We start from the raw sequence: 26,481 nt of genomic DNA on the forward strand, positions 1-26,481 counted from the left end.
CTTTTAGAAGTAGGACCAGGGACTTCCCCGGTGGTCCACTGGCTAAGACTCTGCCCTTCCACTGCAGGGTCCGAGGGTTCGATGCCTGGTTGAGGAACTAGGCTCCCACATGCAGCAAGGCGCAGCCAAAAAAATAAATAAACAAAACAAAACAAAGGAGGACCAAATTAAAAACTAAATAGAAAATGACAATCTACTGGATTATGTTTCAGCCCTCCCTCAGTTGACTTGATCTATATATAGCAAAAAGATTACATAAGGTCAGGTATTATAAACAATGAAATGTCACCTGACGTTTTGCAAAATAGCATATGTAAAACCGCTCAAGAAATGAATGGAGAGTGAGACTTGCGGTTGTAAGCAAGAAAAAGCTTAACCATTCCAGGTTTACACGCATCTTATTGGGAGTTTGACTCACTTTTAAAATTTGATTTTCCATTTGAGTTGTGTAAAATCATGTGCTACTAACAACCTTCTTCTGGATTAGTTACAAATAGTTTAGGGAAGAGATGCTTTCATCTCCAACACGGAAGAATTAAGAGCCCTTCAACGGTATTTCGCACTTGTAATTTTTAAGAGTAGGAATGTCTTAACATCCCCCGCCATCCCCACAGAAATATGAGTGAATATATGCCGCAGGTATAACCTTGCCTTGAAGTGGAAAAACAGACATCACGCAACTACCTCCCACTCCAGAAACCCTAACTCCAGACCCCGCCCCACATAAAGTCCCGCCCCTTTCTCCGACTGCGGCTACGGAGTTGGCGCAGTTAGCTGACGTAAGACGTAACCTCCGTAGCCTCCTACGCGTAGCTACCGTGTCTGCCTCTGGGAGTTGAAGTTTCCGAAAGAGGACCTTCTGCAGTGGTAAAGACCACTACAAAAAGCTTTCTGTGCGGGCTCTCAGGTTCCGCGACAACTCCTCCGTTCGGTAAGTCTCTTGGCATGGACGCTATCGCTCGCCTACCCCTTGATATTATCCGAGCGCAAAAGGAGCGCGCACCACTGCTGCCTTCCACTAGCAGTAGGGCTTCCGAGGGAGAGGGGAGTGGGACACGGGAAGCAGCAACCGAGACCCAGCTTCCGAAGGAAGTGATGTCAGAGAGCGCGCCCCCTCGCCTTGCCAAACAGATTTTTGATTCGTCGGCTACAGTTTAATCCCGCCTCCGGAATGCGTCCGCCCTCGGGCGGCCTGTAGGGAAGAGTGGGGCGCGGCTCTGTCCACAAGCGTCGGGGCTGTCGCTGTCGACGTTTGCTTGCGGGTAGCGATACGGTCCCTAGCATGTGAAGGGTGTGCGCTTCCAAAGAATGAAGGGAGAGGGAAATCTGGAGTTTGAAGGGCCGGAAAACGAGTTGTGGTTCTGCCACTTGGTGGCTAGAGAGCGTGAGCATGTCGCTTCACCTCTTTAAACCTGCCTTACCTCAGTTTTCCAAAGACGTCGCTGAGCGCTCTGAAATGTGGGGAGAGGCCAGGGCGAGGTTGCTGCAGGTGCTGTCAGCCCCACGGTGGTGAGCTGAGGACGATTTTAAGAAGTCCGTGGTGTTACTGGATTTCACTGAAATATTTTGTGTTAAAATTCGGGACTTTTTCTAGAGATATAAAGAGGATAGCGACAGAAGACTTTCTCACTTTATTTTTCTTTGTTTTAAATCTTGCCCCGTCTCCCCAGCCCGGCCCAGCCCAGCCCTCTCTGCCTAAGGGCCTCATAGCTGAACCGAGCTATGCACATTTGGCCCGCGCGTTTTAAAAAGGGTATTCTTTATCACCGTCAGGTCATTTAATTCCATTTTGCAGTTATTCCGACATTCATTTGGATCTTTCTGTAAGGGAGGCTGTGTCATAAATTATGAAGACTTTAGCCCAATCAATAAAACCATGAATTTTTTTTTTTTTAACTTTTGGCCGGTCACTCGTTATGATGTATGTCCTCCTTGCCGGCAGTTGTGCTAAGAAGTGGGAATACAAGGACGATTGAGATACTATTTTTTAATGTATTTATCCCATACCAAATGGCCTTAGTCATCCTTATCCAGTTGTTAATTTTATAAGACCATCAGATAACCTGGATCTGCAACTAAATGAAACATTTTTGAAAAATTCAATGCCCCGGTAAACTAAATTTCACGCAATTATTTCTATAATTGCTACAAAATTTGTTGAACGTGGTGAATGAATGAAAATGAGCTGTGAGTATCACTGCATGTGAGGGAGGAATGCAAAACTCCATGGAGTTTATACTTTGCTTAACAGGTTAATCCAAACAAGCGAGTACATAGTGAAATGCTTATTGTATGTTGTAGGCAGTAGGAGTTGGTACGTATCTTTGTATGTAAAGTATGCTGCAAGCAATAATTTATAGGATCTCAAGCTAGCATCATTTTTGTTGTGCAATGTGCAATGTATCTAGCTTATTCAAAGCTTAAAAAAATTCTCTCACTACAGTGCATTTTCTTAATTGGGAATAACTTTAAAAATAGTAGTGATAATGATGTTGACTAGCTCATGACCTTTTGTATTTGATAGGCTGTTTAAAAACATTAGTATGCAATGATAAGCAAATTAGATTTAACTTAGACTTCTTAGATAGGAAAGGCGAAAGCTCCCCCTGGTGTGCATAAGCTGTAAAACATTGCTATACTTATCTAAAATTTTCACATGATAAAGCAAATCAACACTTGCAGTTTGGAACAGAGTAGAGAACTAGCAAAAAATGCCACTGATAATAGAAATATTCTCTCTTAGAATATTAATCACTGTTTCATGAAGAAAGCAATTTGTTTCCTCTGAATTTTAATTGTGCCTTTAAGTTTGCACATTTAGCTTAATGGGCAGGTTTAGCTTATGTTTTCTCCACCCTATATTGGTTTGAATACATTTATTGCCCATTTTTATTAACGTACTATCTATGGAAAGGAAATAAAATTGATCCTAGGGGTCACAATATATAGTTAAATTTTTTCTTCTGATCTTTTCAGGCTTACTGTGTTTCTCCTGTCTCCTGTTCCTTAAATTGAATGCTAACCTTATTTTCCAGATTAAAAAAAAAAAATTAGTGAATGCACTCAAGGTTATACATTTACCCTCATTTACCTTTTTGGCCTGTAGTTTTCTCATCCTGTTATTTGTATCTAAATGCTCGGACATACTATTTTTTCGTTCTATTTTTCTGTCTGAATTCTGAGTTAGATTCTGAGGATGTCTTCTAATTCATCAGTTACCTCTTGGACTCCAGGTAATCTGGAGTTTGTCTCATACGTTGAAATTTTTATATCTTCATTTCCTGGTTTCCAAATTGGTTCTTTTTTACACATTCTTGTTTTCCTATTTTTATGCCTGCTTTTGTGTCCCAATTTCCTGTTTTGTTTTTATGGTTATTACTCTTCATGAGCTCTGAAAGATTTCAGCCAAACTTATTTTAAAGTCATTTTCACATTGCTCTGTTCAATTTTTATAGAGTGAATTTATCTCCTGCTTGTTGATTTAGCTGGAGTTTTTTTTCATCATTTCTGTCTTTTTGTAATTTTGCTTTGCAGACTCATCTTGAATGGAATTATAACTTTCCTCTCCAAACTACTGATTTTGTGGTTTCTCCCACCCATGACCCTTTTCAGTGCTTCAGCCCACAGCAGAGCTTATATATGTGGTTCAGAATTCTAATCATGTAATAATATAAGTTCATATGTCACCTCATGCTGGACCCAGACCCAAGAGGCTGTGTCTGTTTCCTTCAGGTTTCCCCCAAGTAGTCAGTTTTGTATAAGCTATAGTCTATAATTTTATCTGTTTTCAGGCTTTTTTCATGGAAAGAGGAGCCCTACCCCTAACACTAGTTTAAGGGTTCGTCTTAAACTGTCTCCCATCTTTCTCTCTCTTGTATTCTTCTTCTCTTTACTTTAAAGCTAGGAAAACTTCTAGCTGCCTTTACACAGAAGACCCAGTTCTTAACCTGGATTTTGAGAGAGGCTGTACCTTTTTTGTTTCCCCTTTTTATATTTTATCTACTGTTGTCATATGTTTCAAGATTGGGAGTCAGAGTGCATCAAAACATGAACTTTTGGCAATGATCTCTAGGAAGTCTGTCCCAATTTTTTTGGTGCAGAGGCATAAGAATAGAACTGGAGCTATTTTTTTCTCCTTATGTTTCAGTGACACAGGTCTTTTCAGAGCCCTCCAACAGCAGGGTTAAAGCAACACAACTCTTTAACATTCTTTGGAAACCCTCATTTTCTAAATAAGACTTTGGATTTCTGGGAGATGGTAGAGTTTGATGTGGGTTGGAATCTTAGCTCCATCACTTCATTTGTCTATTCATTCAAGTATTTTGAGGACCTACTTTGTGTGACATTTGCTCTAGGTGCCTTGTTTCTTAGGAATTATTTAATAGCTTTCTAACTTTGGGCAAGTTCTTTAACCTTTGTACCTCTTCCTTTGCAAAGTAGGTATATACTATCTACTTCATAGGGTTTTTATGAAGAGTAAATTAGATAATATTTTTTATTAAGCATAATAAGAATTAATGTTTGCTCTATTTTCATTACTTTAAAAAGTCCTTTGTAATATCATATTCACTCATTTGTTTATTCTACCAGTGTATAATAAGCATCTACGAAGTGCCAAGCACTGTATTAGTATTGGCAATATAATGTTGGGCAAAATCAGACTTATCCCTTACCCAGTGGAGTTTCCAGTGTAGAGTCAAAGTTGAGTTGTTATTTCTAGGAGATGTTCTCCCTAAGGAGAATTGTTTGGTTGGTGGCGTAAGGAAAACTTGTGAATTCTTACTTGTATTACTAAATGATTTTTTTCCACTCTTAGTAATTTTGTGACCTAGTAAAATGCCAGGGCTTTTGCTCCAGCCCCTAAAGCACGCATCTTACAATTTCTTGTCTTTCAGTCAAAATTCAGTAAACTTTCTAAGTTTGCTTTGGTTATCCCCATATGTCCTGTTATATCATTGCACTTTTAAAGAAAGCAAGAACCATATAATAAAACTACTGCTGAAATTATGTTCTGCAAAGGTTTTTTCCTTCCATTATCTGAATTGTGGGGATTGTTCTTTTTTCTTTTAGATGTTAGCTTCTCTGCACAGACTTGTTAGCTATCTCTGTAAGAGGGAAGAATCAAGTATTTTTCTATAAGGCCAATAGAACATTTGCAAGCTTCATGCTTAGTCTTTGGTAGGGATAAATAACATACATTCTTAAGCTTTGATGTTAAGAATCAATTAAAGAGAAAAGATATCTCATATTTCTAGCCCTTTCTGTAATCTGAAAGCAAGTTCAGTTTTAGGCAATGGATATGAAGATGTGGGTGTTTAAATCCAAATAAAGATGTTTGACTTGGCCCTAAGTATTCCACAGCTGATTACAGAGTCAACTTACGTATTTTGTTTTTCAGCTGTGACTTAAGTGGAAAATTGACAATTACATATTTACAGTGAAATATATTGGGGTGGGGGCAACCAAAGTTGTTCTCTGCACTGGCCAAAAGATAGAAATATATAGCATGTCTGTTGTCAAAACCCAATTGTTGAGGGTACGCCCAGATAGTGAAAGTAATATTTTTCTTGTATGGACAGCATTAAAGAAAAGTACAAAAAGGTGTCTTCCATCTCTTTTAAAAAATAGTATATATTTTTTATAAAACTATATTTTCATTATATAAAATTTTAAAAATGCAGAAAGCCATGGGTGGGTCAGAATTAAAACGTGTGTATGTATTTTTTAAAACAAAATTGGACATTATTGTTTTTTGCTTTGATTTTCTCATTTAACATAACCATTTCCCTTTATCATTAAATAATTTTGGGAAACATGATTTTTCTTGGCTGCTTAGTATTCCAAGCCAGTGTTATCGATGACCTTTAATTTATTTTTAGTCCCCATTTGCTGACATTCAAGTAGTTTCTAATTTTTTATTGTTAAAAATAACAACAGTACATATATCCTTTTGCATTAATTTTGTGTGTATTTCTAATTAATTTACAGGAATTTATTCTAAGGAAATAAATTACTATGTGAAAGAGTATCACCACCATTTTAAAGCTCTTCAAACATTATAGGTCTGAGTAATTTTCTGGAAAAATTGTGCCATGGCCACCAGTACTGTATGAAAATATCCCATTTCATCAAATGATCTTTGCCAGTAAATGACAATTAATTGCCCAAATTTGCATTTTTATTCATTACTAATATGGTTTAATTTTAATCACATCCTTCAGTTTTTTTTCTTACTTTTTTTGTGTTTGTAAGTCATCTGTTCATTTCAAAGTTGCTTTTCAATTTTTCAGAGGCATCAAATAATGTCATCTGAAATATTGCCAGCATTTAGTGAGACTTCTAATGTTGAAAGAAAGCAAGACTTAAATGAAGACCAAGAGGAGAATCAGAAACCAGGATTAGGTGAAGGGTTTGAACCAATATCTAAACGGCAAATGAAGAAGCTAATGAAACAGAAACAATGGGAAGAACAAAGAGAACTCCGCAAGTATGTATCAGAATGCATGTATTCTACCCCTATTCACTGGGGTATATTCCAATATACCCCTATTGGAATGTTGGACCTTGCAATAGCCCTTTGACATATTAAAAATAATTGTGTTAATTAAAATTCGCGTCTACATATTGTTAGCTAACATTGTCAATTGGCTACTAAAACTGAATGTGTTTTATTTTTTTAGCAGTGTTGATGAATTTACACTGTACACTTTTCTCACCCAGAACCTATTGTGAGTAGGAGCACAATTTCTAAAATAACTGATTTACAAAAGGGATATAGTTAGCATCCATGTCCTAGATATGGAACAAAAATAACCACCTCAGAAAGATCAAATTTGGGCCTAACATTGATTTTGCTAGAAGAACTATTGCAGGTTTTGGTGAGAGCAGTTATGCTGAAGCTGTCACTGTATAAAGACAGAATTTACTAGAAGAAAATATTGTTGATGCAGATGAGAGAAAAAAATATGACTTTTATTTCACAAACAGTTTTACTTTTAAATAGGAATAGTTTTTAAAAAACCATTTTATTTTTATTGAGGTATAGTTAATTTACAACGTTGTGTTAGCTTCAAGTGTACAGCGAAGTGATTCAGTTATATATATATGTATAAGTATGTACATGTATATATATTCTTTTTCAGATTCTTTTCCATTATAGGTTATTACAAGACACAGAACATAGTATCTTGTAATAACCCTACGCTATACAGTAGGTCCTTGTTTATTTTATACATAAGTAGTATGTATATGTTAATCCCAAACTCCTAATTTATCTCCCCACCCCCCTGCTATCCACTCTCATAACCATAAGTTTGTTTTCTATGTCTCTGAGTCTACTTCTGTTTTGTAAATAAGTTCATTTATGTCATTTTTTTAGATTCCACATATAACTGATATCATAAGATATTTGCCTTTCTCTGACTCACTTCACTTAATATCATAATCTCTAGGTCCATCCATGTTGCTGCAAATGGCAATATTTCATTCTTGTTTATAGCTGAGTAATTTTCCATTGTATATATATACCACATCTTCTTTATCCATTCATCTGTCGATGAACATTTAGGTTGCTTCTGTGTCTTGGCTATTGTAAATAGTGCTGCTATGAACATTGAGGTGCATGTATCTTTTCGAATTAGAGCTTCCTCCAGATATGTGCCCAGGAATGGGATTGCTGGACCATATGGTAACACTATTTTTAGTTTTTTAAGGAGCCCCATACTGTTTTCCATAGTAGCTACACCAATTTACATTCCCACCAACAGTGTAAGAGAGTTTCCTTTTCTCCACACCCTCTCCAGCTTTTGTTTTTTGTAGACTTCTTAATGATGGCCATTCTAACTGGTGTAGGGTGATACCTCATTGTAGTTTTGATTTGCATTTCTCTAATAATTAGTGGCACTGAGCTTCTTTTCCTGTGCCTCTTGGCCGTTGCGGACCACAGGCTCCAGATGCGCAGGCTCAGCGGCCATGGCTCACGGGCCCAGCCACTCTGCGGCATGTGGAATCTTCCCAGACCAGGGCACAAACCCATGTCCCCTGCATCGGCAGGCGGACTTTCAACCACTGCGCCACCAGGGAAGCCCCTGTCCATTTTTTGATTGGGTTGTTTGGTTTTTTTTGATATTAAGCTGTATGAGCTTTTTGTTTATTTTGGAAATTAATCCCTTGTCAGTTGCATCATTTGAAAATATTTTCTCCCACTCCATAAGTTATCTTTTTATTTTGTTGATGGTTTCCTTTGCTGTGCAAAAGTTAGGTCCCATTTGTTTATTTTTGTTTTTATTTCCATTACTTGAGGAGATGGATCCAAAAAAAATATTCCTTCTATTTATATCAGAGTGTTTTGCCTGTATTTTCCTCTGGGAGTTTTATAGTATCTGGTCTTACATTTAGGTATTTAATCCATTTTGAATTTACTTTTGTATATGGTGTTAGAGAATGTTCTAATTTCATTCTTTTCCATGTAGCTGTCCAGTTTTCCCAGCACCACTTATTGAAGAGACCATCTTTTCTCCATTGTATATTCTTGCCATCTTTGTCATAGATTAGGTGACCATAGGTGCATGGGTTTATCTCTGGACTTTCTATCCTGTTCCATTAATCTATATTTTTATTTTTGTGCCAGTACCGTACTGTTTTCATGACTGTAGTTTTGTAGTATAGTCTGAAGTCAGTGAGGATGATTCCTCCAGCTTCATTCCTTTTTCTCAAGATTATTTTGGCTATTCAGGGTCTTTTGTGTTTCCATACAAATTAAAACAATTTTTTTCTAGTTCTGTGAAAAATGCCATTGATAATTTGATAAGGATTGCACTGAATCTGTAGATTGCTTGGGTAGTATGGTCATTTTAACAATATTGATTCTTCCAATCCAAGAATGAGGTATCTTTGCATCTGTTTGTGTCATCTTCAGTTTCTTTCATCAGTGTCTTAGAGTTTTCAGAGTACAGGTCTTTTGCCTCCTTAGGTAGGTTTATTCCTAGGTATTTTATTCTTTTTGATGAGATGGTAAATGGGATTGTTTCCTTAATTTCTCTTTCTGATATTTCATTCTTAGTGTATAGAAATGCAACAGATTTCTGTGTATTAATTTTGTATCCTGCAACTTTACTGAATTCATTGTTGAGCTTTAGTAGTTTTCTGGTAGCACTTTAGGATTTTCTATGGATACAGAATTATGTCATCTGCAAAGAGTGACAGTTTTACTTGTTCTTTTCCAATTTGGATTCCTTTTATTTCTTTCTTTTTCTTTCTGCCTGCCGTGGCTTCGACTTCCAAAACTATATTGGATAAAAATTTTACTTCTTTTTATATGGTTATAAATGTAACTCAAAAATCATGTAGGAGAAGAATGATAAAAGTAAAATTTATCATAACTCTCAAACTCAGTATTTTAAAAGTTTTGTAAGTATGTTTAACGTGCTACCAATAGTAAATAAAATTATTAGTATAGTTCGAATTTGTGTAAAAAGTACTATACTGTTTTTGCAAACTCATTTATTATGTAAAGCTTTTAGATAGATTATATATAATTGCTGATATCTGACATTTTTTTTTTGCGGTACGCGGGCCTCTCACTGTTGCGGCCTCTCCCGTTGCGGAGCACAGGCTCCGGACATGCAGGCCTAGCGGCCATGGCTCACGGGCCCAGCCGCTCTGCGGCATGTGGGATCCTCCCAGACCGGGGCATGAACCCATGTCCCCTGCATTGGCAGGCGGACTCTCAACCACTGCGCCACCAGGGAAGCCCTCTGACAATTTTTGATCCATGGAAGTGGCAATTTTGTTATGGTTTAGTCTGCTAATTTTTAAAAGTAATTGTTTCTTTGTCTATTTAGAAAAGTATTGTAAATGTATGAATATACAAATAACGAAAAGTTATTTTCAATTACTAATTTTAGACAAAAGCGGAAGGAAAAACGCAAGAGAAAGCAATTAGAGCGACAGTGTCAACTGGAATCAAACTCAGAAGGAAGTGACAGAAAACGTATTCGAAGAGACGTTGTTTACAGCCCACTCCGCCTTATCATTGACTGCAGTTTTGATAGCTTGATGGTATTAAAGGTATCATGAATCATTGTCAGAAAAATCCTGTAACTGAACTAGGCTGAATAATTTTTGCTTTAATATGTAATATGACTTTGATATAACTTTATGTACTAAAATGCATCTCTTTTTTTCTTTTTAATTGTGGTAAAATACATGTAATGTAAAATTTACCATCTTAACCATTTTTAAGTGGACAGTTCAGTAGTGCTAATTACATTCATGTTGTTGTGCAGCCAGTCTCCAGAAGTCTTTTCATCTTGAAAAACTAAAACTCTATCCCCACTGAATGAACAACCATTTCCATTCCCCCTCCCTCAGCCCTTGGCACCACCATTCTACTTTCTGTCTCTATGAATTTGACTACTCGGTGTACCTTATGTAAGTGGAATCCTACAGTATTTGTCCTTTTGTGACTGGTTTATTTCACTGAGCATTATGTCTTGAAGGTTTACCCACATTGTAGTGTGTGTCAGAATTCCCTTATGTTTTAAGGCAGAATAATATTCTAGTGTATGTATAGACCACGTTTTGTTTATTCATTCATCTGGTGTCCGTCAACATTTGTGTTGCTTCCACCTCTTGGCTATTTTGTTCTTTTTGTGTGTGTGTTTAAAATTTATTTTATTGAAGTATAGTTGATTTACAGTGCTGTCTTAGTTTCTGCTGGGCAGTGAAGTGACTCAGTTATACATTTATACATATTCTTTTTCATATTCTTTTCCATTATGGTTTATTACAGGATATTGAATATTGTTCCCTGTGCTATACAGTAGGACCTTGTTTATCCATTCTATGTATAATAGTTTGCATCTGCTAATCCCAGACCCCCAATCCATCTGTCCCCCACCGCTCCTCCCCTTTGGCAACCAAAAGTCTGTTCTCTGTGTCTGTGAGTCTGTTTCTGTTTCATGGATAAGTTCATTTATGTCATATTTTTAGATTCTACATGTAAGTGACATCATACAGTGTTTGTCTTTCTCTCTCTGACTAACTTCACTTAGTATGATAATCTCTAAGTCCATCCATGTTGCTGCAAATGGCATTATTTCATTCTTTTTTATGGCTATAATCTCTAAGTCCATCCATGTTGCTGCAAATGGCATTATTTCATTCTTTTTTATGGCTAAGTAGTATTCCATTGTATAAATATATCACATCTTCTTTATCTGTTCACCTGTTGATGGACATTTAGGTTGCTTCCATGTCTTGGCTGTTGTAAATAGTGCTGCTATGAACATAGGGTGCATGTTTTGTTTCGAATTATAGTTTTCTCTGGATATATGCCCAGGAATGGGACTGCTGGATCACATGGCAACTCTATTTTTAGTTTTTTGAGGAACCTCCATACTGTTCTCCATAGTGGCTGTACCAATTTACACTCCCACCAACAGTATAGGAGGGTTCCCTTTTCTCCACACCCTCTCCAGCATTTATTATTTGTAGATTTTTTGATGATGGCTATTCTGACTGATGTGAGGTGATATCTCACTGTAGTTTTGATTTGCATTTCTCTAATAATTAGCGATATTGAGCATCTTTTCATGTGCTTTTTAGCCATCTGTATGTCTTTGGAGAAATGTCTGTTTAGGTCTTCTGCCCATTTTTTGATTGGGTTTTTTTTTATATTAAGGTGTATGAGCTTTTTGTTTATTTTGGAAATTAAGCCCTGGTTGGTCGCATCATTTGCAAATATTTTCTCCCAGTCCATACATTGTATTTTCATTTTCTTCATGGCATCCTTTGCTGTGCAGAAGGTTATAAGTTTGATTAGGTCTCAATTGTTTATTTTCACTTTTATTTCTATTGCCTTGGGAGACTGACCTAAGAAAACATAGGTAGGATTTATGTCACAGAATGTTTTGCCTATATTCTCTTCTAAGAGTTTTATGATGTCATGTTTTGTATTTAAGTCTCTAAGACATTTTGAGTTTATTTTTGTGTATGGTGTGAGGGTGTGTTCTAACTTCACTGATTTACATGCAGCTGTACAACTTTCCCAGCACCACATGGTGAAAAGACTTTGTTTTCCCATTGTATATTTTTGCCTCCTTTGTTGAAGATTAATTGACCATAGTTGCATGGGTTTATTTCTGGGCTCTCTATTCTGTTCCAGTGACCCATATGTCTGTTTTTGTGCCACTACCAAACTGTTTTGATTACTGTAGTTTTGTAGTATTGTCTGAAGTCTGGGAGGGTTATGCTTCCAGTTTTGTTCTTTTCCTCAGGATTGCTTTGCAAATTCTGGATCTTTTATGGTTCCATATAAATTTTAGGATTATTTGTTCTAGTTCTGTGAAAAATATCATGGGTGATTTGATAGGGATCACATTAAGTCTGTAGATTGCTTTGGGTAGTATAGCCATTTTAACAATATTAATTCTTCCAAGCCAAGAGCATGGGATATCTTTCCATTTCTTTGAATCATCTTCAGTTTCCTCAGTTTCCTTTATTGATGTTTTATAGTTCTCAGCATATAAGTTTTTTACTTCCTTGGTCAGGTTTATTCCTAAGTATTTTTTTTTTGGTTGCAATTTTAAAAGGGATTCTGTTTTTACATTCCCTTTCTGAAATTTATGGTTAATGTAAAGAAATGCAACTGATTTCTGTATGTTAATCTTGTATCCTGCTACCTTGCTGAATTCATTTATCAGTTCTAGTAGATTTTGTGTGGAGTCTTTAGGGTTTTCTATATATAGTATCATGTCATCTGAATATAATGACAATTTTATCTCTTCCTTTCCAATTTGGATACCTTTTATTTTTTTTGTCTGATTGCTGTGGCTAGGATTTCCAATACTATGTTGAATAGAAGTGATGAGAGTGGGCATACTTGTCTTCTTCCAGTTTATAGCAGGAAGGCTTTCAGCTTTTCACCAGTATTATATTGGCTGTGGGTCTGTCATAAATAGCTTTCATTATGTTGAAATATGTTCCCTCTATACTCACTTTCATAAGAGTTTTTATCATGAATGGATGTTGAATTTTATCAAATGCTTTTTCTGCATCTATTGAGATATCATGTGTTTTTTGTCTTTTCTTTTGTTGGTGTGGTGTATCATATTGATTGATTTGCATATGTTGAACCATCCTTGTGACCCTGGGATGAATCCCACTTGGTTATGGTGTATGATCTTTTTTATGTGTTCTTGGATTCAGTTTGCTAATATTTTGTTGAGAATTGTTGCATCTATTTTCATCAGAGACACTGGCCTGTAATTTTCTTGTTATGGTTTGTCTGGTTTTGGTATCAGGGTGAAAATGGCTTCATAGAGTGTCTTTGGGAATGTTCCCTCCTCTTCAGGCTTTTGAAAGAGTTTGAGAAGGATTGATATAAGTTCTTCCTTGTATGTTTGGTTGTTATTTAAGTCTAACTGTTCTATTTTATCATTTATGATATCTGTTGCCTTACTGATTTTCTGTCTAGAAGATCTGTCCATTGCTGTGAGTAGGGTGTTAAAGTCTCCTACTATTACTGTTTTCCCATCAGTTTCTCCCTTAATGTCCATTAGTATTTATTTTATGTATTTGGGTGCTCCTATGTTGGGTGCATATATGTTGAGGAATGTAATATCATCTTCTTATATTGATCCTCTCATCATTGTATAGTGTCCTTCTTTATCTTTCTTTATGGCCTTTGTTTTAAAGTCTATTTTGTCTGATATGAGTATTGCAACCCCCACTTCCTTGTCATTTCCGTTTGTATGAAATATCTTTCTCTATCCCCTCACATCAGTCTTTGTGTGTCTTTTGCCCTAAAGTGGGTCTCTTGTACGCAGCATATTGTAGGCGCTTGCTTTTTTATCCAATCTGCCACTTTAGGTCTTTTGATAGGAGCACATTGACATTTGAGGTAATTATTGATAGGTATGTATTTATTGCCATTTTAAACCTTGTTTTCCACTTGATTTTGTATTTCTTCTTTGTTTATTTTTCCTTTTTGTATTTCCTTTTGTGATGTGATTTTTTTTTTTTGTATTATGCTTGTGTTCTTTTTGTTTTCTTGTGAATCTGTTTTTGATTTGTGGTTACCCTGTTGTTCAAGTATGTTAACCCCTTCCTATATCTACTGCCTTTAAACTGGTAGTCATATAGGCTAAAACACATTAAAAAAAAAAACCTACATTTTGTTACTCTCCTCCCCCACATTTTATGATTTCGATGTCCTCTTACATATTCATGTTCATCCTTTTGCTGTTTATTGTGGTTATCTTGCTTTCACAGAAATTTTTTCTTTCTTTCTTTTTTTTTTAATCTGTATACTGGCTTATTTAAATGATTTACTTTCCAATTGTGATTTTCTCTTTCGTATAGATTCTTACTTCTCTATTTAGACAAGACCTTTTAATATTTCTTTAAGGATATATTTAGTATTGCCTTTTTCTTTTAGTTTTTGCTTGTCTGAGAAATTCTTTCTCTCTCTTTCTATTCTAAATGATAATCTTGCTGGGTAGAGTATCCTAGGTTGCAGATTTTTCCCTTTCAGGACTTTGAATGTATCTTGCCATTCCCTTCTGGCCTGGAACATATTTGTAGAGAAATCAGCTGATAGCCTAATGGGGGGTTCCCTTGTAATTAACTCTTTTTTTTTCTCTTGCTGCCTTTAGAATACTTTCTTTATCTTTTACTTTTGCCATTTTTTAATTATAATACGTCTTGGTGTAAGTCTGTTCGGGTTCATTTGTTTGGGACACTCTGTGCTTCCTGTATCTGTATATAACTGTTTACTTCTTTAGGTTTGGGGAGTTTTCAGCCATAATTCCTTCAAATACATTTTCGATTCCCTTTTCTCTTTCTTCTCCTTCTGGGATCCCTATTATGTGTAGATTGGCCTGCTTTATTTTACCCCATACATCTTATATTGCTTTAATTTTTTTCACTTGGCTTTCTGTTTGCTGTTCTGATTGTGTGATTTCCATTAGTCTGTCTTCCACATCGCTTATTTGTTCTTCTGCATTATTCAATTTGCTGTTCGTTGACTTTAGCTCAGCTTTTGTCTCAGCAAATGAGTTTTCTAATTTTTCTTGTCTCCTGTTTATATTTCCTAGTTCCTTTTCCTGGTAATCTGCATTTCTGTCAATAGCCTTTCTTACTTCCTTCAGTATTTTCATTATCTCCTTTTTGAACTTGATGTCTGTTAGACTGAAGGAGTCTGTTTCATTGTCTTTGATTGGCAATTTCTTGATCTTTTCATTGGGAGTGTTTCCTCTGTTTTCTTCATTTTACTTATAGTTCTCTTACTCTATGAGTTTAGGAGAAACAATTGTTTCCTAAATAGTTGGAGATATTTTTATGTGGGAATGTCCCTGTGTAGCCTGCATGGGTTTAATATTTTTGGTGAGAGAGCTGTTTTTTGTATGGATACCTGCTGTTGTCTCCTCGATAGGGGGTGTGACTGGGGTTGTGGTGGCCAGAGCCTGCACTGAATATTGAGCAGGGCCTCCTCTTTGCTCTGTGGTTGTCACAGCCCTATTGGAGGCAAGGTCTGTTCCCCAGTTGTTGGAGTAGAAGCCCCCAGATCCATTTCTGAGCTGTAGTGTGAGGTAAGCAGTATTGGAGCACTCCCACTGGGAGAGGAGCCACTGAGTATTCCTCTGCCAGAGCTGTCCGCTGAGAAGTGTGCTCTGTCGTGTCATCTGTCACCCGTTGTGCAGGCTCACAAAGTACACTGTTGTGGGCACTGCCCTCAGCCTCACCTCAACCATGGGAATGCAGGCAGTTGGCCCTGTTGTTCCTCGGGTGCTGGGTTCACAAAGCCACCAGCGCAGATCCGCTGGCGCAGATCCACTGAATTCAGGTACCAGGACCACAGTAGTTGCATACCTGAACCTGCCGTGGGAGCTATGGATGGAGCCCAGACCCTGGCCCAACTCCATATGCACACACCCACAAAGCCCACAGCTGCTAAGGCCAGACCCGCCCCAGCCATGGGAGCACCTGTAGCCCACTCGGATGTTCCGCAGGAACTGAGTTTACAAAGCTGGCAGCAGTGGCCTAAACCCACAGATCGCACAGCCACAGGGAGAGGGCTCAGATATCAGCCCTGCTTCGTAAGTCACACGGCCCCTGGGGATCAGCTCTGATTTCAGCCCCACCTCTGTGTGTGGACAGCTCGCTGGCACTGCGTGCTCCCAGAGCTCGTGGAGGCAGCACTGAGCCTGATGAGAGCTCACTGAGAAAGAAGGAGCTTTAGCAGGCACTGCCCCTTAACAGTGGGGTTTCAGTGGCAGCAGCACACCTGCTGTGAGTGCACCAAGAGTGAGGCTGCTATGGCGGACCCTGCCCTTCCCTTTGTGCACCCCTTAACAATGGTGCTTCACTTCTGTGGCAGGCCCGAGCCACAGTCCAGCCCCTTCAGGCTGTCTCCGTGCAGCCAACCCCAGTCCTCTCCCTGGGTCTGTCCTCTGAAGCCCAAGCTTTAAAGCAAAAGCAGATCTCAGACTGGGGAGTGCAGGGCAATGGCAGGGACCATTTGTGCAGGTCTCCGTCTGTTCTGCCTGCTGCAAACCAGCTGCTGTGCTCTCCTCTGAGCCTCTGAAGCTCCCTTTCTGTCCCAGCTGATCTCCCTGCCAGTGAAGGGGCTTCCCCGGGTGCAGGAACCTTTCCTCTTTCACTGTTCCCACCCAGGGGCTCAAGTCTTGTCCCGATTCCTTTTTTTTCTTTCATCCTACCCAGTTACATGGAGATCTTTCCTGCAGTTTTGGGTGTCTGAGATCTGCCGGTGTTCAGCAGGTATTCTGTGAGAATTGTTCCACATGTAGACGTATTTTTGATGTATTTGTGGGAGGAGGTGAGCTCTGTGTCCTTCTATTTTGCGATCTCAATTGGAGCCCTCTAAAATGCATCTTTCTTTAAAATTTTTTGTTGGAGTATAGTTGATTTATAATGTTGTGTTAGTTTTGGGTGTAAGCAAAGTAAATCAGTTATACATATACATACATCCACTCTTTTTCAGATTCTTTTCCCATATAAGCCATTACACAGTATTGACTAGAGTTCTCTGTGCTATACAGTTCATCCTTATTAGTTATCTATTTTATGTATAGTAGTGTGTATATGTCAGTCTCAGTCTTCCAATTTACCCCTCCCCCACCTTACCCTCTGGTAACCATAAGTTTGTTTTCTACATCTGTAACTCTATTTATGTTTTGTAGATAAGTTCACGTGTACCCTTTTTTTAGATTCCACATATAAGCGATATCATATGATATTTATCTTTCTCTGTCTGACTTACTTCACTCAGTATGACAAACTCTAGGTGCATCCATGTTGCTGCAAATGGCATTATTTTATTCTTTTTTATGGCTCAGTATTATTTTATTGTATATATGTACCACATTTTCTTTATTCATTCCTCTGTCAGTGGACATTTAGGTTGCTTCCATGACCTGGCTATTGTAAATAGTGCTGCAATGAACATTGGAGTGCATGTATCTTTTTGAATTATGGTTTTCTCCAGATATATGCCCAGGAATGGGATTCCTGGATCATATGGGAGCTCTATTTTTATTTTTTTAAGGAACATACATACTGTTCTCCATAGTGGCTATACCAGTTTACATTCCCACCAACAGTGCAGGAGGATTCCCTTTTCTCCACATCCTCTCCAGGATGTATTGTTTGTAGATTTTTTAATGATGGCCATTCTGACTGGTGTAAGGTGATACCTCAGTATACTTTTGATTTGAATTCCTCTAATAATTAGTGATGTTGAGCATCTCTTCATGTGCTTTTTAGTCATCTGTATGTCTTTGGAGAAATGTCTATTTAGGTCTTCTTCCCAATTTTTTGATTGGGTTGTTTGTTTTTCTGATATTGAGCTGCATGAGCTGTTTGTATATATTAGAGATTAATCCCTTGTCAGTTGCTTCATTTGCAAATATTTTCTCCCGTTCTGAGGGTTGTCTTTTCATTGTTTATGGTTTCCTTTGCTGTGCAAAAGCTTTGAAGTTTAATTAAACTTAAAAGGTTAAGTTTTAATTAAACTTTAAGCTTAATTAAACTTAAAAAGGTCCCACTCGGACTTCCCTGGTGGTCCAGTGGTTAAGACTCCACAGTTCCAATGCAGGGGGGCGTGGGTTTGATCCCTGATTGGGGAACTAAGATCCCATGTGCATGGCCAAAAAAAAAAAAAAACTGAAAAGAAAAACAATAATTTGTTTGATTTTTGGTTTTATTTTCATTAGGAGGTGCATTGAAAAAGATCTTGCTGCGATTTATGTCAAAGAGTGTTCTGCCTATGTTTTCCTCTAAGAGTTTTATAGTCTCCAGCCTTACATTTAGGTCTTTAATCCATTTTGAGTTTATTTTTGTGTATGGTGTTAGGGCGTGTTCTAATTTCATTCTTTTACATATAGCTGTCCAGTTTTCCCAGCACCACTTATTAAAGAGACTGTCTTTTCTCCATTGTATATTCTTGCCTCCTTTAGGTGACCATAGGTGCATGGGTTTATCTCTGGACTTTCTATCCTTTTCCATTGATCTATATTTCTGTTTTTGTGCTAGTACCATACTGTTTTCGTGACTGTAGCTTTGTAGTATAGTCTGAAGTCAGGGAGCCTGATTCCTCCAGCTGCGTTTTTCTTTCTCAAGATTGCTTTGGCTACTCAGTCTTTTGTGTTTCCATACAAATTTAAAAATTTTTTGTTCTAATTCTGTGAAAAATGCCATTGGTAATTTGATAGGGATTGCATTGAATCTGTAGATTGCTTTAGGTACTATAGTAATTTTGACAATATTAACTCTTCCAATCCAAGAACATGGAATATCTTAGATCTCTCTCCATATGTTTGATTTCTTTCATCAGTATCTTACAGTTTTCTGAGTACAGGTCTTTTGCCTCCTTAGGTAGGTTTATTCCTAAGTATTTTTATTCTTTTTGATGTGATGATAAATGGGATTGTTTCCTTGATTTCTCTTTCTGACCTTCTGTTGTTAGTGTGCAGGAATGTGTACTCCACCCAGCAAAGCTCTCATTCGTATTAGATGGAGAAATCGAAAGCTTTATGCAAAAGCGAAGGGAAATCAGCACCACCAAACCAGCTTTAAAATGCATCTTAAAATTAAGTTTTTCAAAATCTGTTACCCTAAATTAAAGTAGCTAATAAGTTGCTTTTATTTATATGTATATGTATAGACAGAGGGAAAGACAGATACTCTAAGAGATTATGAAACTCAGTAATTGCATATTAATCATAAAGAGCTGTGGGGAGTTTGTTATTTATCCTAATCAAAAGGAAGAAAATAAGAAATATGATTGGCTTAATAGAATTATTTCTTATTTAATAGTTTGAGAAACCTGGTTGTTTAAACAATGCTACTAAAAGGAATATGTTTATAACCTTTGGTAGTTATAAAAATTGTAATAGCATGACTATAAGAGAGTTCTTTTTTTCTTTTGTTGTCTCTTAAGAAGAGTGAAAGTTTTCCTGAACTTGCATTTTAAGAGGCTACAAAATGTGAAATAATGGGTCACTTATAGAGTATTGACTTATGGTAATTATTTTATTAGTATGTAAGAAAACTGAATGGAAATTATCAGAAAGGACTTGTATTTCAAAAGAAAGGATGTCCCTATCTAGTCATCCCTTCTGCTTATTCTATTCCACTCGGATTGTGGAATGGCCATAGATAATTTTGAAAATATTGCTTTAAAAATTTCACTCTTTTATAGGACATTAAGAAACTTCATAAGCAGATTCAACGATGTTATGCAGAAAATCGACGAGCACTGCATCCTGTGCAGGTATGTTTGGGGAATTTAAAACAAACTTCCAATTTCCTTTTATATCTTCCTTCGGAAAAGGCATAGGTAATCCTCGTTGCTTTTATAAGAAAGAGTCTTACAAGTAATCTTTCTTAGAGAACAAAATGCCTATTTGTAAAAATGTTTTATTTTTCTACAAAAATAAAATATTTTAAACATTTTTTCATGTCATTCTCAAACACATTGTGCCCATTCATCATTAGTCATATACACACTGACCTGTTCACTGCTGTGTAATTGAACATCTTCTTTAAAGGACTTATGCATATTTCCATACCAGTTTCTCAGCTCTCAATTCCTTCCTTTCTGGGGAATGGGGTAACTGCCCCTGGCTGATATGTGCCATTGTGTCTGTTGGCTAGATTTTTTCTACTTAAAGGATATTGAGTCACTAATAATTTTGAAAGGTACTTTATTAGCTAGAATGAGGAAGTGATTTGTGAGACTAGTTGGCTGCTCTTAAGAGTAGGGTCATTTTTCTTACTGAATTTGTTTGAATTCTAGGTGACCTAAAAATTAATTCTGGCTCACTGATGTTAAAAACCAGAAACTCTTAGTATACTTTTGGTTAGATATTTTCTTCTTATCAAGTGATAGTAATATTATATTTTTACATTCTATATTCTTCTCACCCTTGATTAGATTTGAAATAGGTTTCAGGGTTTAGAGTCAAAGCAAAATTATGAAGATTTTGGACTGGTAAAAAATAACTGTAGTGGCAAAAGAAGGGGAAGGGAAACTTCACATGGAAGCAGGAAGTTTATAGTAAAGTGATCATTAAACAAGAGGCAGATTATAACTGCTTAGAAAACAGGATGAAAATGTAGATGGAATACAGAAGTTAGTGGGTTAGGAGATACACAAAAATACACGTTGCTTGTACCACAAATTTATTCTTGCACGTTTAAAGCATGCCATAAATTCATTTTTTTCCAGAATGAAAATATTTTGTCTTTCATTGATAATCAGATGAGTGTATGAGGGAATAAAATATTGACTTTAATAGTCATTTGCTCTCTCTTTCTATACCTGCCAATCTCTCTATCAGTTTTACTTGACAAGCCATGGAGGCCAGTTGAAAAAGAACATGGATGAAAATGACAAAGGATGGGTCAACTGGAAGGTAACTAAAATAGATTAACTCTCACATAATTCAAGGTATTTTTATGTTTAAAGGTCTACATGTTTTACCTAAGTTCTACACAATGCTAATAAATATAAGAGTCAGCAGCTACAAACCCTGCATATCACTGTACCTAAGTTTACCAGTGGAAGAAGCTAAGAGCCTTGAGATATAGTCTGTACTTGCTTTCATGAAATCTCACTTGCTATTTTACTGCCAACTTTAAAACATATTTTTTTAAAAAGGAAAAAATTTAAAGGTCTGTATGCAGTCTCTACCTAGCAAACTGGCTATACATTATTTATAAGAGTGAAGTCACTCTAAAATTTGGAAATGTACTTGCATTCTCTTTCTTCTAAATCTGTGCTATACCATATGGTGTCCACTTCCACATGTGGCTGCTGAACTCTTGAAATGTGACTGGTCTGAGTTGAGATGTGCTATAAATGTCAAATAGACATTAGTACAAAAAAAAAGAGAGAGAATGTAAAATATCTCCTTAAAATTAAAAAAAAAACAAATTAATTTATTAAAATTAATTTCATCTATTTCTTTTCACTTTTTTTCATGTGGCTATTAGAAGATTTCAAATTATATATGTGGCTCACATTTTTTTCTATTGGACTAAACTACTCTCAGTCATTTGCAAAGATTACTAATAGATTGGCTTTAGTACCAGTCCCTAAGGAACCTTAACCCTATTCTACTCAGAGAAGTAGTGGGTTATTCCTACACTTTTTTCCTTTCTCCAAGCCAGTTCTCACTGTGATAGACTTTCCCTGTCTCACTCACTAATCCCATAATGACTGCATTTAATTTATTAATAGTCCATAGTATAAAACATTTTCAAAGGTTTTTTAAGTTTTAAAGTACAATATATTTACCAAGTTTTATGTTCATGCCTATTTTTCTAAGAAATAATGTAATAAGTTAGAATAGGCATACGTTCAGCTATTTTGTGGCTTGTTAAATTTATTATTTCATACCACCAGTTTTCCAGAGAGATGTGAGTTGGCTGGTCTCTAATTATGCACATTCCTCTTGGGGCCCTTATTCAGCATAGGGATCAAGTTTATAATATACCATTTTCCAGAAAAATGGCTGTTTATTAATCAATAAGGTATACATCTTAGGTGAGAGGTCTCCGCTTCATTTTTGATTTCCACAAAAATTATTGAGAAATGCCGTCTGAGCCTGGCGATGGATGCATCTTCCTTTATTCTTCTGGTGCAATTTGCAAAATTCTGACTGCCAACTGTTGTTCAGTCTTGTACCTCTGACCTGACAGTTTTGGTGAAGAAGATTTCAAATGTGTATCTTTGTGGAAGCAGATGCATGGAATTTATTAAATCTGTAAGCCCTTTCCTTTAGATGATTCATGTAGATGGAGAAGGAAGTAATTGGAGAAGGCATTCTTTGGCTGGAGAACAAAGTGAGCAAATACATGACAAAAATGCATTTGTTTTGTTGGAACAGAGAAAGATAGGTTACTGCTATATTCAGGAAAGAATTACTAAGTTAAGGAGTTTGAATTTTATTCTACAGATAAAGATAAAACGTGATAGTGTTTTCAGAAAATGAGTGCACCATCCGTGTGTGGAAGTAAACTGGAGAGATCTGAGGCTAGAGACAGGGAAATAACGTCAGGAGGCTACTTAAATAATTGAGATGTGAGGTGAAAAGATGTTGGAGTAGTAGATTCTAAATAAATAATACATTGTTATAATATTCTTTCAAACTTCCTTTCATATATTTTTTGGATGGGTTTGTCTAGGGAAAAGAAAATAATCATTTTTAGCCAATTTTCACAAAATCCTATTAATAACATCTTTCCCCTTGTGTTTTAAAGGATATCCACATCAAACCAGAGCACTATAGTGAATTCATACAGAAAGAAGACCTGGTTTATCTTACATCAGATTCACCTAATGTACTAAAGGAATTAGATGAATCAAAGGCCTATGTGATTGGAGGATTAGTAGATCACAACCATCACAAGGTACTATTAAGTTTTTATTTTTGCTTTTGCTCATACTTAAAATTGATATATCAGTTTTCTTGATAGTAATATCAGTTTTCTTGTTAGTAAATACTGATAGTTGATGTTTGAGTGCCTACAGTATTTCAGTCACCTTTCTAGCTAAGCAAAGCATTTTGCATATATTAGTTTGCTTTATCCTCACTGCAACCCAGTGAGGTCAGTGCTATAAAAATTTTAAAAATAGGGCTTCCCTGGTGGCACAGTGGTTGAGAGTCCGCCTGCCAATGCAGGGGACGCGGGTTCGTGCCCTGGTCAGGGAAGATCCCACATGCCGCGGAGCGGCTGGGCCCGTGAGCCATGGCCGCTGAGCCTGCGCGTCCGGAGCCTGTGCTCTGCAACGGGAGAGGCCACAACAGTGAGAGGCCTGCGTACCGCAAAAAAAAAAAAAAATTTAAAAAAAATTAAAAAAATAAAACATGCAAACTATTGGTTGAGAAGTTTAGCTCTTCTTCCTCCTTCACTCTGTCTTTTTGCTCTTTCAGTCCTGATTAGACCCAGGCTTTAAGGATTTTAATTTTGAGAAGAGAGAAAATTTATATTCAGCATTCTTTTAATTGACAGAAAGGGAAGAATAAAATTTATAGGCAGTTGAACATTTTTTTCAATTCAGGTTTTTATTTAATTTGTGTTTGCCATTTGTGCCTCTTAGTGTTATGTAATTGAAACATAGTTTTATCTTTTAAAGTCATGGGAAGAATGATGATGCTTCTCTAGGAATTCAGTTTGTGTACTTTAAGAGAGAAAGGCAGTGTGGAGTGATGAGACGCTATTTGAGTCAGGAGGCATGAGCCAGGTTTTTCCTTTGGTTCTGCCACTGAGGAACTTTGTGATGGGACGGAGAGCATAATGTCTTTGGTTTCCTCATTTGTAAATTGGTTAAGACAAATGCCAGCAACATTCTAACTATACTTATTGTCAAGAGAATGTTTCCAAATTAGTGGTTAAACGTACACACACACTTTTTCAGATTATATTCTCTGAACTAAGGTCTTTCCTAAAAATTATTTATTCTTTCATAGACTTTAAATAATGTAATGTTCTAGCCCAAGTCACAGTGTCTTTGTTTTAGGGACTCACGTATAAACAAGCATCAGAACACGGAATTGATCATGCACAGCTCCCTCTTGGAAATTTCGTGAAGATGAATAGTAGAAAAGTTTTGGCAATTAATCATGGTAAGCTATAAGGGGATAAACTGAAAATGTACCTGAGTGAACACTGTGAAAAATAACATTACATTTACATTTTGGACAAGTAGAAAATATACACCTTTGGAAAACACACAATTTGGGGTACAAAATTATAAAATGTCATCATTTATGATTTTTTTGAATAATATATGCATACTTTACAAAATTTTGAAAATGTACAAAAGTATAAAGAAAAATAAATAGGTGTAATTTTACTATGCAGAGATACTTTGTAGAAAGTTTTTGGTGTGTTTTCTTCCAGTTCTTTTCCTATGCATATATAATATTATTTATTACATAATTGGATTCTTACTCTATTGCATAAAATGTTATAAATCCAGGGTGTTTCCCCCCTATTTATTATTATATTTATTGAATCACTGTTAGTGGCTATGTAATTTTCCATCATCTAAATACACAATAATGTAACCATTCTCCTGTTGTTATTTTTTTTCTTTTTACTATTGTAAATATCATTGTAAGAGACATCCTCAGACTTAAGTCTTTGCCTGGAGTTTTGCTTTTTAAAAATTTTTCAGTAGAGATTTTTGTTAGTACACATAATTGGGCTTTTAAATTTTCTCTATAGCAGGCTCTAGGGAGTTATAGAAACAAACTTATTGATTCAAGGAATGAACTTCTTCTAAGACTTTTGCTAAATTAGTGGAAAGTACTTTTCTATCATAAAGTAATCCAAATTTCCCCCAGCAGTGTATTAAAGTGAAAGGACATCGAAGATAGTATTTAAAAAAAAAAAAAAAGCAGGCAAGACACTCCCCAGAGTGAGTGGCACTATATAGGAAAGATACAAGAAATTTAGGTTAACACTAACCCTTTTTTTTTTCTAGTTTTATGTTAGCACATAAAGGATAAAGAAGTGGAAGGAAAAAAGAATAGGAAGGAAACAAAAAAGGTCCTCTGTCTATTATAATTGACAACAGATAATGGTAAACCTCTGAGTGCTTAAGAACTGAAATGAGAAAAAGCTACAAAAGAGGTAGCAGCGTTGAGAGCCTTAGGCATATTGGCTCTGACAGCTAATACAGGAGAAAGAAGTAATAAGAACAAAGTAGTTACTAGGACATACTAGCACTCTTAACACAAAAGCAGTGTGTTTTAAAGCATGCACCATTGTGATGAACTAGGTTAAGAAACACATGGAGTTTGTCTTTGTTGCAGTGTTTGAGATTATTCTGGAATACCTAGAAACAAGAGACTGGCAAGAAGCATTTTTCACTATCTTACCCCAAAGAAAAGGAGCTGTTCCCACAGACAAAGCCTGTGAAAGTTCTTCACATGACAAGAAGTTCACCAGAGTTGAAGGTGGATTGAACAGTGATTCCAGTGAGGAGGAAAATAGAAATGAACTAGATTCACCACGTAAGGAAGAAAAGCAGGATAAAGAAAATAGCACTGAATCTACAGTGAACTCTATACTACACTAATGTCATTTTTTTTTAAGTTTAAGGAAAATTAGGAGAAAATATAGAATTTCATACAATATTTCATAGAATATTTGAAATGGAAGAAACTTTCATTTTCTCTTATTTCTGTTGTGAATTTTTTAAACTTTCTTTTTTTAGAACTAAGTGATAAAAAGCACTAAAAAAGCATTTTTTTGTTTTTGCATAAGATTTAAATGTGTAATTTAAAAAATAATTTTCTAAGCCTCAAATAAGCATTTCTTGAGAATTTTACCTTATTAGTAAACCTTCATTCTCTTTTATTTACAAGATTGCATTCTTCAGAATGTGCCTTCTGACCTTTCAGTTTTATTATTATATGTTTATATCAATGTCTTTCTGATTTATTGCCTACTTATTTATGGAGGCAGCTATCCTGAAACTCCTTTAAGTCCACCAAAATATTCTGTATGGGTGGTTACCCATTTGCAGCTTTTATATTCAATTTAGTTACTTCAAAGGAATATAGTGATTCTAGGAATAAGTGTTGGATTGAGAAACTCAAGAATTGATTTCTTTTGGACTACGGAGCCCATCTCTGTTCTTCCTTTGTAATGCCTTTGTGGTTCTAAAGCAATCACTGAAGAGTTAAGACTCTCTTTAATATATTTTCTTAATTTCAATAATGATGGTAAATTATTTCAATTACAAAATTTAATTTTTCAGGCTATATTATTTTAAAAGGCTGTTGAAGGATCAATTTTGTCATTACCCAAATTTAAAAAGAAACAGTTCTTAAAAAGAAAAACAAAAACGTAGCTCTTAGCACCTATTCTTTTCCTTCCATATGTACTTCTTTACAATAAAATATATTGGTTCTTAAGCAAATAAAGTTAACTTTATATGTG

At 36.2% G+C, this 26,481-nt stretch overlaps 2 protein-coding genes across 6 annotated transcripts in view; one reads left to right on the forward strand and one right to left on the reverse strand.

Annotated features, from left to right (window-relative positions):
* The window catches only part of MTTP (microsomal triglyceride transfer protein), a 54,564-nt gene extending 53,632 nt beyond the window's left edge, over positions 1-932 (reverse strand). Inside the window, exons 1-2 of one of the 2 annotated variants that reach the window (XM_073805573.1) lie at positions 818-932; positions 1-97 (exon numbers count right to left, since the gene is read on the reverse strand). The gene's annotated coding sequence lies outside the window, so the exon portion shown is untranslated. The other variant, XM_019926459.3, reaches the window with a different exon arrangement.
* TRMT10A (tRNA methyltransferase 10A) lies at positions 801-26,481 on the forward strand. 4 transcript variants are annotated; one of them, XM_019926457.3, is made up of 8 exons: positions 801-931; positions 6,291-6,487; positions 9,906-10,068; positions 19,724-19,795; positions 20,865-20,939; positions 22,789-22,938; positions 24,050-24,155; positions 25,350-26,481. In XM_019926457.3, exons 2-8 carry the CDS (start codon positions 6,303-6,305, stop codon positions 25,613-25,615), a joined length of 1,017 nt encoding a protein of 338 aa, XP_019782016.1. In that variant the 5' UTR covers positions 801-931; positions 6,291-6,302; the 3' UTR covers positions 25,616-26,481. The 4 variants fall into 4 exon arrangements, with proteins under 4 accessions (XP_019782016.1, XP_019782015.1, XP_004315150.2 ...); XM_019926456.3 differs by lacking the exon at positions 801-931 and adding an exon at positions 1,221-1,533; XM_004315102.4 differs by lacking the exon at positions 801-931 and adding an exon at positions 1,221-1,509.

Source organism: Tursiops truncatus, chromosome 5 (assembly GCF_011762595.2).
Source record: "Tursiops truncatus isolate mTurTru1 chromosome 5, mTurTru1.mat.Y, whole genome shotgun sequence".
NCBI classification, from domain to species: domain Eukaryota; kingdom Metazoa; phylum Chordata; class Mammalia; order Artiodactyla; family Delphinidae; genus Tursiops; species Tursiops truncatus.